The sequence below is a fragment of the Gadus morhua genome, chromosome 17, assembly GCF_902167405.1.
Source record: "Gadus morhua chromosome 17, gadMor3.0, whole genome shotgun sequence".
NCBI classification, from domain to species: Eukaryota; Metazoa; Chordata; class Actinopteri; order Gadiformes; family Gadidae; genus Gadus; species Gadus morhua.
The window spans coordinates 726,213-743,837 of NC_044064.1; the positions used below are offsets into that span (position 1 = coordinate 726,213).

The 17,625-nt window shown below is 50.6% G+C and overlaps 1 protein-coding gene across 1 annotated transcript; it reads right to left on the reverse strand.

Moving 5' to 3' along the window:
* Nucleotides 1-10,210: 10,210 nt before the first annotated feature.
* Nucleotides 10,211-17,550, reverse strand: mettl3 (methyltransferase like 3). Its single transcript, XM_030337565.1, is given in 12 exon segments — nucleotides 10,211-10,517; nucleotides 10,773-10,885; nucleotides 11,391-11,456; nucleotides 11,766-11,874; nucleotides 12,199-12,237; nucleotides 12,539-12,726; nucleotides 13,459-13,672; nucleotides 14,591-14,766; nucleotides 15,315-15,785; nucleotides 16,474-16,620; nucleotides 16,622-16,665; nucleotides 17,316-17,550. Coding segments are annotated over 12 exon segments (1,791 nt in total). The 5' UTR covers nucleotides 17,425-17,550; the 3' UTR covers nucleotides 10,211-10,402.
* Nucleotides 17,551-17,625: the final 75 nt, after the last annotated feature.

Sequence of the window (17,625 nt, forward strand, 5' to 3'; positions counted from 1 at the left end):
TCTCTCTCTCTCTCTCTCTCTCTCTCTCTCTCTCTCTCTCTCTGAGCAGAAGGCTTGGTTCAGCAGTGAACCAAGCCTTCTGCTCATTTTATAGACGGTCTCAGCAGGTGAAGTCACAGACTCTTTAATATTGACTTAGCGGCTCGTTAACACGGCGACAAGGTCGGTTCTGATATTGCGCTGAAGCCCCGCCCCAGGTGAAGAGTGACGGGCCTAAATACCGGGCCCGGGTCCAATGAAAGCCTAGTGTTGAATCGAGTGGTCTATCGTAGCATTATAATTATTACTTTTCCTACTGATGTTTATTTTGACGTTTGGGTTATAATAGGATTATGTGTAGTCCTGCTAAGGCCATTGAAAACGATACGATTTTGATTGAGAATGCTGAAGTTCATTCTCAAATGATCCAGCGATTGTTTATGTAAATTAATTCAATATGAATAATTATGGGTATAGATTCCATAATAATCCCTTTTCTGGCAGGTCCAGGAGTATAACTGAGACTATAACTAGTCATTGTTTAAAACACTTTATTCTAGTTTCTAATATGTTGCATCATTCATTCAATGAACTGCCAAACTGCCTACTCAATAACAAGATGTAATCAGACCAATGACATCTTTATCTTAATAGACATTTGAGCTAAGTTGAAGTTGTGTTGAAGTTGTGTTGAAGCTTTGTTGAAGTTGTGTTGAAGCTGTGTTAAAGATGTGTTGAAGTTGTGTTTAAGCTGTGTTGAAGTTATGTTTAAGTTGTGCGCTTCAACACAACAGACTTGTGGTTTACTTTGGCACTTGCAATCAGAGTCTGATTAAGAGTTTCTGTGAGGAGTTTCTGACGCTTCTGAATACTGCAGCAGATCAACAGGGAGACGTGCTGGGCTGCACCTCCGCCACCAGCACACACACACACACACGCACACGCACACGCACACACACACACACACACACACACACACACAGACACACACACACACACACACACACACACACACACACACACACACACACACACACACACACACAGCACACATGTTCTTCCTAATTCCATATTGAAATTTTGAAATATTTGTATAATTTACAAACACAGACGCACATCATTGATGAAAGGTCGACTATTTAGAGTATTAACAAAGGAGCCTCTATATCCATGATAAGGAAATAAATAGCTTAGATCTATACAGTAGCATTTACCGTTAGCTCTGACCCCGATTCCCCTTCTGGGGTCAATAAAGTTTATCCGCACTCTTTAATGAATAGTTTATACAAGCACACACACACATCAACACGCACACACACACACCCCCCCACACTCACACACACACACACACACACACACACACACACACACACACACACACACACACACACACACACACACACACACACACACACACACACAAACACACACACACACCCACACACACACACACTCAGACGCCATGGGCATGTGTGAAGCCTTCAGGGGAACATGTGATGTTCCCAGCTCATCACTAGCAGGTCTCGTCTTGATCAAGTGCGTTGCCCGGGGAACCGACAGCTGCCACTCCCACTGCGGTCAGGTGATTGATATTGATATATTGATATATTTATGTATATAACGGTAAATAACGGGTATGTAACTGGTATATAACAGTATTACTTGTATATAACTGGTATGTAGTAGGCTTGGAGGAGTGAGGGTCCCTCCCTTGCATTGGCGACACACGTACAAAAAACCTGAAGGATCCGGTTCCAGCCTGATCCCCCCCCCCACCCCTGGCGCCCCCGCTGGGGACTGTTGATCCAGATGTGCTCTGAGCACCTCCAGCAGGCGGAGGCTCCAGCGGCCTCGGGTCTGAACCACTTGAGTTACGCAGGGAGGGTTAGCTCAGGTTAGCTCAGGTCCGCTCATGATAACAGAGGCTGTCTTCTCCCTTAACCAAATAAAGTATGTTTTAGGAGTTCTATTAACAGATGGATCCATAGAGGAATACATTAACACATATATATCCTGTCAGACAAACTAATGCTAGCCTCTGAGCATGAAATCATTAACTGTTGGGGTGAAGCTCTGCAGAAACTCTAAAGGACATAAGACTAAAAGTAGGTTGGGCAGTTTGTCCAAACGTAGAGAGAGAGAGAGAGAGAGAGAGAGAGAGAGAGAGAGAGAGAGAGAGAGAGAGAGAGAGAGAGAGAGAGAGAGAGAGAGAGAGAGAGAGAGAGAGAGAGAGAGAGAGAGAGAGAGAGAGAGAGAGAGAGAGAGAGAGAGGAGAGAGAGAGAGAGAGAGAGAGAGAGAGAGAGAGAGAGAGAGAGAGAGAGAGAGAGAGAGAGAGAGAGAGAAAAGTCAGCGCGGAAGGAGGGGTGAGAAAGCAGGCGTGTCTGTGCCCATGCTCCTGGGATCAGCTATTTAAAGTACAGTCGCTTCACTCTGAGAAAACATTTCCACTTTGCGTCGCGGGACCAGAGGCGACGGAACCGACACACGTTAGAACCTGACAATAAAGAACTGACGTATGGCGAGTGGATAGTGCCAGGATTCCCTGGAGAAGGATAACAACGTGTGAAATGAACGTGTGGAGACTGGAGAAGCTACGCCGCCGCCGTGTGGAGAGGATATGCACGCCGCCGCCGTTGGGACTGGGGATCGATTCCCAGTCTCTATATATAATTTTTTCTTCATTATTTTCTGATATTAATATATCCAATGACTTGTTGATGAATAAGTTGATGACATTTTATAAAAAACGTTAGTTTTTATGTGTCAAAAAGACAAACTGTTTTAAAACAGATCTCAAAAATGTTTTGATGATTGATGCAGAGGGGTATTCCACAAAACCGGTTTTATCACATAACCGGGCAAATTAACCCAGGGTTTGCGGTAACCCTAGGGTTTCCGTTCCAAAATGAACACGGTATGTTAGTTACTATAGCAACATATGCTCTGAATCAAACCTGGTCGGACCAGGTTTTGTGCAGGTTAAGTTTGGAACATAACCCGGTTTTGGGGATTTAAAGCTGCGTTCACCGCAGAGTCCATGTGTTCACAATGGCATGCCCTGTTGATACCGGAGCGCCAATTATTCGTGCAATCCACCGGGAGAGATTTGTAAGACCACGGCTATATTCGGATGACTTTTTGCTGGAGAGATACCGATTCTCACGCAAATCTTTAATATATTTAAATAGCCTTCTCTCTAGTTCAGGCGTTCTCACGGCGACGTAGGGTAGCAGGCGTCTTAGTGGCGACGAACTTATCCACACGTCGAGAGTAGACGTATATTTTGTCACAATTTCCTTATGTACGTCGCCGTGACACCGCCGCCGGTGGGCGGATCTTCCATGCCGTCGCCGTGACGTCGCTGCTGGTCTCTCGTCTGCAGTCCCAATCAATCCCATTCAAAATTTCACACGTTCCCACGGCGACGTAGGGTAGGCTGCTCCTTCGCCTCTTCCAGGGAATCCTAAGGTTTGGCACTATCCACTCGCCATACTGACGGAGCTACACGTTTACGCGTAAGGAAAGCGACGCGCGTTGACCGCCCGTGTGGACACAGACGCTCAGACGCGCGGACGGGAGATTCAGACGCTTCACGGCTCTGATCATATTCCATACATCTCAACCGCGAAACATCTTGCAGGCTGCCCCAGGTATGTAACGTCATCAGACAGACCCGCAGTCAAATGATACGCGTCGGGTCAACATATCCCCCAGGGGTTATGTGGGATTTGTTCTGATTAAGAGAACTTCCTGGAATGGGTTGGACCGTTATTTTAAATAGAGGGGATGTTATCGTGCGTCTGATTTGTGGATCAACAACAGCCTGCCTGTGGAGGCTCGTGTTTAACATCGGGCCACAGGGTTGTTTACGTGGAGGGTTGAGGGAGAGTGGGTTTGGAGGGAGGGAGGGGGGTTGGTGGGGGGGGGGGGGGGTATGCGTGTGCGCGCATGTGTGTGTTGGAAGGTTGGTGGGTGTGTGTGTGTGGTGGAGGAAGGGTGGGTTGGTGAGGTGGAGGGTGTGGTGGAGGGTGGATGTGCGTGTACACATGTGCGCGTGTGTGTGTGTGTGTGTGTGTGTGTGTGTGTGTGTGTGTGTGTGTGTGTGTGTGTGTGTGTGTGTGTGTGTGTGTGTGTGTGTGTGTGTGTGTGTGTGTGTGTTGGAAGGTGAGTGGGTGGGTGTGTGTGGTGAGGGGAGGCTGGGTCTGTGTGTGTCGGTAGGAGAGTTTACGCAGCTCCGCGAGGAACTCGCGGGCGCGGCTGATCTCGGATTCGGTCTCAACTTCGCTTCGTTTAATTAAGCAGTAGCCTATTATACAATTCATGTTCAACTTAATGTCAGTAATTAAACGCAACGAAATGGCTCTCAGAAATCGTAGGCTATGTGTGCATGTGTGTGCGTGCGTGCCTGTGCATGTCAGTGGGAGCATCTATAAAGATGAGTCCGGATTAGTCTGTCGTCTCCCATACGCACAATGACCACATTATCCAAGTGTCCCGCCCATACGTCTCTAAAGCATGTTGAGAATGCAGGAAAAACATGTTTCTTGACATTCTGAAGTATTCAATCATTTAAATTAATTGTATTTAATTCACTGGGTGAAAGGAATGTATCGATATGTATTAGGTCGATTGAACAGATGGAAACCTGTCAATTGCTGTCATTGCCATGTTTGAAACAACACACACACACACACACACACACACACACACACACACACACACACACACACACACACACACACACACACACACACACACACACACACACACCTCCAGCTACGTGCAACTTCGGACCTCAAAGACGTGTCATATAACTCTGTTTGACAACTGGATGAGACATGCCGGCAGTGTGTCGGTCATCATCTCTATTACCACACACACTGTGCCGCCGTGCTGTCACACACGCACACAGACACACACGAAGCGCAGAAGCACTGCGCAAGAGAGCAAGACAGAGAGACACACAACCCAGCTCAGAAGCCTTGAGAGAGAGAGAGAGAGAGAGAGAGAGAGAGAGAGAGAGATAGACAGACACTCACAGTACCTGCACTTCTGCACTCTCTAAACCCCCCCCCCTCCCGTTAGAGGGGCTCACTCTCCCCCAGTCCCTGATTGTTGATGTACGACGCTGATTCGTTCAGTGGGCGCTGGATGTGACTCATTGACTCACTCTCTCTCTTTCTGTCACTCTCTTTTTCCGTCTCTCTCTCTCTTTCTGTCACTCTCTCTGTCTGTCTCACTCTTGGTCGAGCACGCAGTGTTCCACTCTGTGTTTTTGTGCATTCTTAGTAGTACATTTGTGTGCATGTATGTGTGTTTGTTGTTTTCTGCCAGAGCCTCTCTCCCACACACACACACACACACACACACACACACACACACACACACACTGTGTGTGTATGTGTGTGTGTGTCGTCAATTGTGTGTCAAGTGTGTGTCGGTCAAGGCCAGATTACGGTTATCACAACCTCTCAGCCCACAGGAAGGCCTCTGGTCTATTCCAGGGCATCATTCACACTTTCCTCCCATTAACAACTCACTGAAGGCTGGTTGGGTTAACCCATTCTGTCCCTGGTGGACCAGGGTGAGCCTGTTCCGAGGCCCTCGTGGACCGTTCTGAGCCTGTTTCGAGGCCCACCCTGATTCTGTGTACCTTAGAAAGAAGAAAGTGTTTTGCCAAATCAAGTTGGAATAGGAGGCAGCGATAATGAAGATGCATTTGACTATAAAGTGATTTTGCCTTGTTTTCTAAAACATTTGTATATATTTGGATATTGTCATTTTCTTACAGCTGTTGAAAAAAAGGTTTGTTACTTCAGATATAACTTTAAACTTTACTTCAGATATAACTTTAAAAAAAATAACCTTATTTTTCAACTGATTCAGCTCAAACCAAGTGACCCAATAAGATAATTAGATTACACCAACATCGTCATTTGTAACGAAAGGTAAATTCACCGCTGTGGATAATAGGTCGGTAGGGTAATCTTATCAGACCGACAACAATGCCTGAGTGATTAATAACCGTTTGAGTGACGGCTGAGTTTCCCAACTGCCACACTCCTAAATACGAGAACCGATTAGATCAGAGGAATCAGGACCAATCAGATCATCAAACACGTCCGTCGCTTACTTTCAAAAACAAAGGTGAGGCTCTCTAACCAGAGTTAAGCAAGTATGTGTGTGTGTGTGTGTGTGTTAATACATAAGATTGTGTGTGTTTGTGTGTGTCTGTGCGTTAATACAGAAGTGTGTGTGTTTGTGTGTGTCTATGTGTGTCTGTGCATTAATATAGAAGTGTGTGTGTGTGTGTGTGTTTGTGTGTGTCTGTGCGTTAACATAGAAGTGTGTGTGTGTGTGTGTGAATGTGAGTATTGGTTTATATGTGTGCGATCATGTGTGTGTTTGTGTGCGTGTGTGTGCTTGACGGTACCGGTTTCTGTAGTGCCTGAAGCTACTAAAGAACCAGTAGCTTACGGAGAGCAGGAGGAGATGTTGAATAAGACCAGAGGAAGGCAGGAGAGTGTTGGAACAGAGCCGACTCTCAGCACCACTGCGATGCCAAAAGCCCCGAGCTTTGTATCAACAGTAATCTTTTGTAAGAGTTGCGTGTGTTGTGCATCAGGTGTGTGCAAGTGTATACATTTGGGTTATGGGTGTGTGTCTGTGTGTGTGTGTGTGTATTTTGGTATACTGGTGGGTGTTTGTGAGTATGTGTGCATATGTGTGTTTTGAGTACATCAGATTGTGCTTGTATGTGTGTAGATTTGGTTTTCTGTAAATGTGTGACTACATGTGTGTATGCATTCATCTGTGTGTGTGTATGTGTATTGTGTGCATGTGTTCGTGTGTGTCTGTGGTCATTCACATTTTGCAGATGCATTTATCCAAAGCGACTTACAATAAGTAAATTTGTCAGAAGAAAGAGAAACAACAATATATCATTCTTGGTACAGTATAAAGATGTTCATAGAACAAAGTGCAAAGCACTTACATTCACAAGGTTAACCCATTCCCCGTACACAACAAAGATGGCTCGGATAAGTATAGGTTAATTGTGTTTCTTCATGCGAGTGTGTTTATGTGTGCTTGTTTATGTGTTTGTGTGTTTGTTTGTGTCTGTTCATGTGACTGTACGCGTTTGTGTGTGTTTATGTGTGTGCATGTGTGATCGTGTGTGTTTATGTTTGTGTGTCTGTTCATGTGACTGCGTTTGTGTGCGTGTTATTGTGAGTGTGTCTGTGTTTATTCAACTGTGTGTGTGGTTATTTGTGTGAGTCCGTGTGTGTGTGTGTGTGTGTGTGTGTGTGTGTGTGTGTGTGTGTGTGTGTGTGTTGTGTTATCCCCCCCCCCCCCCCCCACCACATGCCCCATTGACGTGTTCCAGGATTAGCCGCCTCAGCGCCCGCGTGCAGCCGGCCTCTGATTGGCTCCAGGGTCCCCCTCTCAGCCGTCCCGCCCGGGGAGGGGCAGTAGATTAGTGTCTGGGGAGGAGCTGTCAGGGGGATCACGGAGGTAGAGGACAGAGGGATAAGACACAGGCTGGACCGCAGACAGCTGGTCCGTCCGTCCGTCTGTCTGCACAGACAAACATCAGCAGGGGGGGGGTGTTGAATATGGGTCTGCAGCTGGAAGGTTCTAGGGTCAAAGCCGATGTCCACAGCATCACCGGTGGGCTTCCTTCAGCAATACGCCCTGACCCCGGAGAGTTGTTACAAAGGCCTGCATGGGAGCTAACTCCGAGGCTCTGTTATAGACTCACAGGGAAAGACCCAAAACAACCAAAATACTCTGTGGGAAAATAAAACAAATCTTATCGGAGGAATCTCTAGAGGGAGCAATTCATCACCATTTGTCAAGAGAAACCCTATTAATAGGTTTTCCCTCTCTGATTTAAGCGGTCTCTTGGATCATCGGCCATGGGCGTCAAAGTGCTCCAGTGCTTCCCGTTCTACCGCCGCTGTAAAGAGCGCTGCAAGGGCCGCAAGTGCCCCCCAGAGGCAGGTGAGGGTAACTACACCCACAGAAACGATCATCTCATCACAGTCCACGGCCCGACTCAGGGAAAGGGGAGGGGCGCAGTTTCCATTTGGACATCAGACCTCACCACATCATTTAATTATGTTAATAGTAAAGACATCAAAGTATTAAAGTACTAACTAATAAAAAAAGTCCACAGTGGATCCCAAACTGTGGGCCAGACGCACAAATAAGTCACAACCAGGGTCAAGGGAAGTCCACGAAATATAAAATATCTATACTATGTTTAGGACAGAATAGTAAAATACTTTTCTGATGAATATTCAAAGTAACATTTACCTTTACATGACATTTAGCAGACTTTTATCCAAAGCGACTTACAATAAGTCCATTTGTCAGAAGGAGTAACAACAATATATCTCTGTCGGTACAGTAAGGATGTTACTGCCAAGCACTAACTATCACTAGGTTAACCCATTCCCCGTACACAACAGAGATAGCTAGGATAAGATGCTAAACCATGCAAAGTCATATTTTTAAGTGCCAGGACATACAACACTAATAAGTGTGTGCATTAAGTACCATGACAGACAAGATACAATAAGTGTATCACAGGTGGGTGGGGGGGGCGGGGCTAAGCAGAGTCGAGGTGAACTCTGAACTGAGTGAGGTTATGCATCTCACTTGTTCATTGTTAAAAGGGAAATGAGAATGAATTACTTTTAAAACTTTTTTCCTCCCCCTCCTCTCCCCCACCTCCTCTCACCTCCTCTCACCTCCTCTCCCCTCCTCTCCCCTCCTCCCCCTCACCTCCTCTCACCTCCTCTCCCCTCCTCTCCCCTCCTCCCCCTCACCTCCTCTCCCCTCCTCCCCCTCACCTCCTCCCCCTCCTCTCCCAGCACCCGATGAGGACATGAAGCCCCGCCTCTGCTCCACCTCGTCCTGTGGCAGCCAGGGCTCCGCCCCCGGCTCCGCCCACGGCCCCCAGGTGTACTTCTCCACCAAGGCCCGCCTCTCCTTCCGCCACCAGCTGGACAGCAACGTCAACGCCGTCGACGCCACCTACTGACCGCCGCCGGGAACTGCAGCTTCAGGATTCCTTTTGATTCTGGGAGGCGACCGCGGTGGAGACGGACAGAACCATCGTCCAATCACACGGGCTGACGGTGTCGTGTGTGTGTGGAGGCTTTAACTCTGTTTGGGGGGAGGCCCGCCCCCCAAAGTATGAACTCTATCATGGATAGAAGCGTCTTGACTCTGCTCTCTGGCCGTTGGACGTCACACTGCGCTGGATTCTCGAGCGATTTAACACCAGAGAGTACAGAACATCACGATAGGTCGTCCTGGCGAGAGAGAGAGCGAGAGAGCGAGAGCGAGAGAGCGAGAGAGCGAGAGAGAGGAGGCCTTCTCTGGCTCATTTGATGCTGAGCGGAGGCGGAGGGGTCTACCCTTCAGACAGGACCAGATGGGCGATGCGTCGCGGCGCCCAGACGGAGCTGATCTTTGTTTACAGAGTTCCCGCCCACCAAGTGCTTTACTTCTTACTTCTTCAGATTATTTTACATTCAAGTGCTTGATTTTTTTGCCCCCTCTTTTCTTTGTTGTTATGAAAAACAGACTTGATTATGGATAAAGAAAGTGTTCACCAGGTGACCAGAGCAGCCACACCGTGTAACAAAATGAGCTCGTAATGTTAACACCATGACCCCCCCCCCCCCCCCCGATAAAGCAGAGACCTCATGGTAGGAACACCTCAGGTGATGCTCGTTACACTAACGAGGCCTCTGCTCGTTACACTAACGAGGCCTCTGCTCGTTACACTAACGAGGCCTCTGCTCGTTACACTAACGAGGGCTCTGCTCGTTACACTAACGAGGCCTCTGCTCCAGGTGCAGGGCAGCAGCACCAGCCCTCATGTTCGCTGGTACCCAACACGATGAGGCCTGTGTGGGTCTGGTCTGGTCATCACCAGACCAGACCCCAGGAGGGGGGGGGGCTGAAGACACTCCACGGCCATGTTACAAAGTTATAGTTTAAGCTTTCTTTATCATTTAAAAAAGAACTGGCTTCGGCACAAATCTGTAACTAACAACGTACTTTGATGAGTTTCTTCACTAACTAACATAATTCCATATAAAGAAACTATTCTAACAACATGGGTTATGTTTCCCCCTCCATTACAACATCTAGAAGTCAACGATGTACAGAAATACGATCAATTAATGTTCCCCAAAACAAACCAAACCCAAGCATCTTTCTACTACCATTTATTTAAAAAATAGGATGTCATTGTATAAAAAAACAACAAAAAGAATCAAGAGACAAAATGAAAAAATACAAAAAAAAGAAAAAGGACGCCTGCTTGCGTCATGGTCCGATGGTTGCCACGGGCAACCGAGTGCACACTACCTCCGGTTGATTGACAGCTGCAGGGGCGGGACATCACAGCATGTTCTTGGGCTTGGAGATGACGCCGTCGGGGTAGCGCTTCTTGAAGCGGGCGACCACGTCGGGGTCCAGCAGGTGGATACCGTCCAGCTGGTTGCCGAGGGTTACCCTAGGAGACGGAGAAAAAGGATGGGGGGCGAGGAAGAAAGAAAGAAAGAAGGAAAAACAAACAAGAATATTAAGTTTTAAAAATGATCAACTCATCAGAACTAATGTTCAATAGATTGAAACAGAGTACACAAAGGGCACTAGGTAACAGAAGCCACCCCGTTAGTAGTGAATCAACAGCCCCATTAAACGGGTCGTGGTCCTAATCGTCTATAGTTCTAGGGTTGCTCTCCAGTGACGCCGCAGGGCGACGTACCAGTTGGGCTGAACGTTGTGGGGCCGGCCGAACAGCTCGATCTTGCGGGTCCCCGGGGACAGCCTCTCGATCATCCCGTAGATCTCGTCTGGCTTGTGGCTGGTGGAGCGCACCTGGCAGGGGGAGGGTGGAGCACAGAGCGGAGAGCAGAGAGAACAGAGCAACGATCACAGAGCGGAGATCAGAGACCGGAGATCAGAGAGAACAGAGCAACGATCACAGACCGGAGATCAGAGACCGGAGATCAGAGAGAACATAGCAACGATCACAGAGCGGAGATCAGAGACCGGAGAGCAGAGAGAACAGAGCAACGATCACAGAGCGGAGATCAGAGACCGGAGAGCAGAGAGAACAGAGCAACAATCACAGACCGGAGATCAGAGACCGGAGATCAGAGAGAACAGAGCAAAGATCACAGACCGGAGATCAGAGATCAGAGACCGGAGATCAGAGAGAACAGAGCAAAGATCACAGACCGGAGATCAGAGATCAGAGACCGGAGATCAGAGAGAACAGAGCAAAGATCACAGACCGGAGATCAGAGATCAGAGACCGGAGATCAGAGCACGGCTCCGAGACCAGAGCTAAATGGATCAACAGTCAAGCAGTGAGGAGTACCTCGGCCACGATGACATCACAGTCCAGCCCTCGGTTGAAGCCCTGGGGGCTCCCCTTAACGCCCACCTGGAACACACACACACTAAAGTTTACATTTGTACTTCTCTCTTGACTCCATTGCTGGCCAGTGTGTGTGTGAGTGTGTATGTGAGAGTGTGTGAGGGCATGGTAGTGAGTGAGTGAGTGAGTGAGTGAGTGAGTGAGTGAGTGAGTGAGTGAGTGAGTGAGTGAGTGAGTGAGTGAGTGAGTGAGTGAGTGAGTGAGTGAGTGAGTGAGTGAGTGAGTGAGTGGGTGAGTGGATGTGTGTGAGGCAGTTTGTGAGGGTGTGTGTATGTGTGTGTATGTGTGTGTCTGTGTGTGAGTGAGTGAGCGTACCAGACAGTGCTCCTTGCCGTGGTTCAGCCAATGGCCGGTCCTTCCTGTTCTGATGATCCTCTGCAGCTGATTGGTCTTCACCCAGATGATCTCATCCACGCGGTCGTAGCTGAAGAGACAAACAAACAAAGACAGCAATAAACACACAGAGTAAACACAGCCACGCAGTGGAGTATACAACCGAACGCCCAACATCAACATTATTTAGCTGGAAGTCGTCTAAGCTCATCTTAGTAACATAGTCCTGACACAGGGACAGAGAGACAGAGAGACAGAGAGAGAGAGAGAGAGAGAGAGAGAGAGAGAGAGAGAGAGAGAGAGAGACAGAGAGACAGAGAGACAGAGAGACAGAGAGAGAGAGAGAGACAGAGACAGAGAGACAGAGAGAGAGACACAGACACAGACACAGACAGACAGACAGACAGAGACTTACCCCCAGAGGCTGAGACACTCCCGCCCTAGCTCCATCGCCCTGTCAATCAAGAAAACAAAAGCGCTTCAAAACCAACTGAAGCACACTCTCCCTAAACAGCCCCTTATAAACCACCTATCATACATATAGTGTACCAAACCTAACTATTTCACTCCTTCGTGCCTGTGACACTATGCTTATTAATTGGACAATTAAAGCTAGAAGACCAAAAAATATGAAAGAGAAAAAAAAATTGCAGAAAAACTCCAAACATGGAACAACAAGATAAAACTACAAAGATGGAGCAACAAGATAAAACTACAAAGATGGAGCCTCCACGTCGGACTCCAAACATGGCTACCTGCCGGTGACCCAGAGGAAGAGGAAGCCGTCGTCCTGCAGCAGGGGGATGTGCAGCTTCCTCATCTCGTCGTCGGTCAGCGTGCCGTAGGGCAGCTCCATGTGGATGTCCCAGGGGGGGTCCGCCATCACCACCGCAAACTTACCCAGGATGGACACGTCCAGGTAGCGGATGTCACAGCAGATCCACTGTGGAGCGGGGGGAGACACCTGACTGAGTGGGGGGTACGAGGTCTGGGTGAGGGGTACGAGGTCTGGGTGAGGGGTACGAGGTCTAGGGGGTACGAGGTCTGGGTGAGGGGTACGAGGTCTGGGGGGTACGAGGTCTGGGTGAGAGGTACGAGGTCTGGGTGAGGGTTACGAGGTCTAGGGGGTACGAGGTCTGGGTGAGGGGTACGAGGTCTGGGTGAGGGGTACGAGGTCTGGGTGAGGGGTACGAGGTCTGGGTGAGGGGTACGAGGTCTGGGGGGTACGAGGTCTGGGTGAGGGGTACGAGGTCTGGGTGAGGGGTACGAGGTCTGGGTGAGGGGTACGAAGTATCTCATTCACCCAGGCACATTTCCTGCACACTCAGGCTGAACAAGATCACGTATTAAATGGTGAATGGACTTCATTTATACAACGCTTTTAACCAGCTAACCAGTGGCCACTCAAAGCGCTTCACAATATCGCCTCACATTCACTCATTCATACACACATTCACACACCGACGGCGGAGTCAGCCACGCAGGGCGACAGCCAGCCTGTCAGGAGCAGTCAGGAGGAGGCGTCTCGCTCAGGGACAACTCGACACTCAGCTAGGAGGAGCCGGGGATCGAACCAGCGACCTTCCGGTGACCAGCCGACCCGCTCTGCCTCCTGAGCCCCATGCCGCCCGTTATTCAGCCCTTCAGTTGGTGACATCCACCTCGCCGCGGTCACCTGCGAGGGGAACAGCTTGCCCACGTTGCTGTCGGCGTCGTCGGGGTGCAGGCCCAGCTCGGCGGCCCCGCCCTGGGGCCCCAGCAGGCCACCCTCCGCCTCGGGGGGGCTGTCGATCTCGTAGTGGACGTACTTGCAGGTGTCCATGTGGAAGCAGGTGTTGAGGAAGGAGCAGTCTCCCAGACTCTCGTCAGTGTGCTTGTTGATGATACGCCTGATGAGAGGAGAGGAGAGGAGGAGAGGAGAGGAGAGGAGGAGAGTAGAGGGGAGGGGAGGAGAGGAGAGGCGGGGAAGGGGAGAGGAGGAGAGGAGAGGAGAGGAGGAGAGTAGAGGGGAGGCGAGGAGAAGAGGAGAAGGAAGAGAGTGAGAGGAGAGGAGAGGAGAGGAGAGGAGAGGAGAGGAGAGGAGAGGAGAGGAGGAGAGGGAGGAGAAGAGAGGACAGAAGAGGAGGAGATGAAAGGAAGAGGGGGGGAATAGAGGGGAAGGGGCGAGGAGAAGAGAAGAGGAGAGGAGAGGAGAGGATCGACCGCCATCGTTAGAATGTCCTTCCTGAGTCTGGAATACTGTCAGGATAGTCTAGAGGCTGAGGGGTTCCCGACCCAGCCACCAGGGGGTACCGTGTTCTGTCAGGATAGTCTAGAGGCTGAGGGGTTCCCGACCCAGCCACCAGGGGGTACCGTGTTCTGTCAGGATAGTCTAGAGGCTGAGGGGTTCCCGACCCAGCCACCAGGAGGTACCGTGTTCTGTCAGGATAGTCTAGAGGCTGAGGGGTTCCCGACCCAGCCACCAGGGGGTACCGTGTTCTGTGAGGCGAGCAAGAAGCCCCGCCCTGCTCCTGAATGAACCCTGAATTCAACCCGGAGGTCTGCGTATAAAAGGGTGCCTCTGCTAAATGGGTCTGAATTAGAACATCTTCATGATGGCTGAGCTGCTTTCACTCACTGATGGGGGATGGTCTCAGAAAAAGGATCTTTACACAATCTGACACAAAATAAAAACATATTTACCACAAAAACACCAGTGATGAATTCACAACATCAATCAAGCGCTGCATAGTGAGCTTCATTGGCGGACGGACAGACGAGGGACAGACAGACTGAGAGGGGGGGGCAGTGGTGGGGGGGACACTGACCGGAAGTGCAGCTTGGTGCAGGGCTGGGGGGCGTAGCCGGAGCGCATGCACTCCTCCTTGGTCCCGAAGTCGCAGAACTCTTGGACCTGGGCGCGGCCGCGGGACCGGAACTTCTCCACGATGGACTGCTCCTTGGCTGTGCTGGTGTTCAGCAGCTCCAGGATCTCCCTGCTTACCTGCACACACACACACGCACACACACACACACACACACACACACACACACACACACACACACACACACACACACACACACACACACACACACACACACACACACACACACACAGTCTTTAAAATGCTTTCCATGTTTCCTTCACCCCACGTTGTTTTGGCTGTTGTTCCACATATGAGCATAAAACTAACAACGAGTGCAAAACAATAAGACCCTAAATAGAAGAAGTTATAGTGTTGAACGGATCCTTGATGTTTAAGTTTGCATCTTTCTAAATACAAACATAATAAAGTTAAACCATTATCGACAGTAGAGGTGAAAACGTATTAACAGTATGTTCAGAGCTGCATTATCATCGTTATCGTCATCACCCCCTCCCCCATCTTTTCACATCCTCCTCCTCCTCCTCCTCCTCCTCTCTCTCCCCCCCCCCCCCCCTCCTCCTCCTCCTCCTCCTCTCCCCCCCTCCTCCTCCTCCTCCTCCTCCTCCTCCTCCTCCTCATCCTCCTCCCCCTCCTCCTCCTCCTCTCTCTCCCCCCCCCCCCTCACCTTCTTGCTCTGCTGCTCCTTGGTGGACTGCTGGTTCAGCAGGCTCTCGATCTCCATGTCCAGGTGGGACGACGGCCCCTTCCCCGCCCGGCTCTTCTTGTCCGCCACGCCCCCCGAGGAGCCGCCCGCCATCTGCAGCGAGGAGGGGGCGGGGGCCAGGGAGATGGAGGAGGTGTGCGGCGGCGAGGGGGGGGCCGGGAGCGCCGGCGAGGAGCCGGGGGGGCGCTTGTGGTGCGCCGGGTCCTCGGCCTTCCTCTTCACGCCGCCGGCGCGCTGGGCGGCGCCCGCCGGCCCCGTCATGGCCCAGAGCTTGGTGTGGTCCACCGAGACGACCAGCGTGGAGGAGGGGGTGGAGGAAGTGGAGGAGGAGGAGGAGGAGGCCTGCGAGGGCTGGCGCACCTCGATCAGCTCCTGGGCGGAGAACTTGAGGAGCAGGCTCTGGATGCAGCTGTGGGTGACCGGGGCGTCGGCCTATCCACGTGTAAAACAAACGCACCATGAGGACGGGGACTGGTACACAACAAACGCACCATGAGGACGAGGACTGGGACACAACACACACCGTGAGGACGGGGACTGGTACACAACACACACCGTGAGGACGGGGACTGGGACACAACACACACCGTGAGGACGGGGACTGGTACACAACACACACCGTGAGGACGGGGACTGGTACACAACACACACCATGAGGACGGGGACTGGGACACAACACACACCGTGAGGACGGGGACTGGTACACAACACACACCATGAGGACGGGGACTGGGACACAACACACACCGTGAGGACGAGGACTGGTACACAACACACACCGTGAGGACGGGGACTGGTACACAACACACACCGTGAGGACGAGGACTGGTACACAACACACACCGTGAGGACGGGGACTGGTACACAACATCAGAACACAACACACAATGAGGACGAGGACTGGGACACAACATCAGAACACAACACACCATGAGGACAGGGACTGGGACACAACACACACCATGAGGACGGGGACTGGGACACAACACACACCGTGAGGACGGGGACTGGGACACAACATCAGAACACAACACACACAATGAGGACGAGGACTGGGACACAACATCAGAACAACAAAGCCAAACCAGATCTCTACATGAGGTTTAAATCACGCTCTTACACTGCTGAGGTCGGCGGTGATGGACAGGGACTCTGTGGGCAGGGACAGGCTGAGGTCCGACAGGTATCCCAGGAGCCTCTTCTCCAGCTCGGGGTCCGGCGGCCGCTGGCTCCCCCCCCCGGGGGGGCAGGGCGCGGCGGGCGCGGGGACTGTCGCAGCGCGCCGCCGCCCCCTCAGCGCTCGCTCCGGCCTCTGACCCACGACACATGAATTACACGTTACATTTAATTAACGCTGTGCCATAATGAGAGCGAGGAAGTGATTTATTATTAAAAGCGCTGTTATTGATCAGTAAACAGCAGTAGTTTATTTACATATCCAGCATGAACTTCTCCCTTCTGATTCAGTATTCTGTCTGTTCTAGCGTATTCCGGTGACTGCGACTGGATGCCTGGACTCTCCTTATGGTTAACCGGCCAGCACCCATCACCGATTTAAAATGTTTTGCCTGTATGTATGAATGCAATTACATCTTTAACTAATATACAAGGGTTTGGTAGCGCTTATTCCATATGGGTTACATATGTATGCCAATAACGGCCCCCATTGCACTCCAGAACATCATCCCTGGAAGGGAGCTCAGTGCGTTCCTCCTCAAGGGGTGTGTGTGTGTGTGTGTGTGTGTGTGTGTGTGTGTGTGTGTGTGTGTGTGTATGTGTGTGTGTGTGTGTGTGTGTGTGTGTGTGTGTGTGTGTGTGTGTGTGTTTCTTGCCCTCTTGGAGGCTAGGGTGGGTCAGGGGGGTGTCATAAACTCACGACCTGTTAAGCCCTTTGAGACTGTAGCTGTGATTAAGGGCTATACTAATAACGTTAATTGAATTAAATTATCCGGTTGTCCTTACCGCCTCCTGCGCCGAGCTGCCCCGGATCCTTCCGCCGCCTCTGAACCCTCTCCCGCAGGGAATCCAGCTGCTTCTTGTGCGCCTGGATGTTGCTCCATGTGTCCGACATACCAACCGGGCATTAAGGTCGACTTTAATAACAATACTGACGACCCCGGAGGATTGTTGTCGCCTGTAGGTTTACAAGCCGCAACCCGCCCGAGGAGAATGGATGTGCGGTGCGACCGTCAAACAAGGCCTACCAGAAACTAGAACTAAGGTTCCTACATTATCCTTTTTTGGTTTCTCCCCCTTGGACGCACCTGGATGG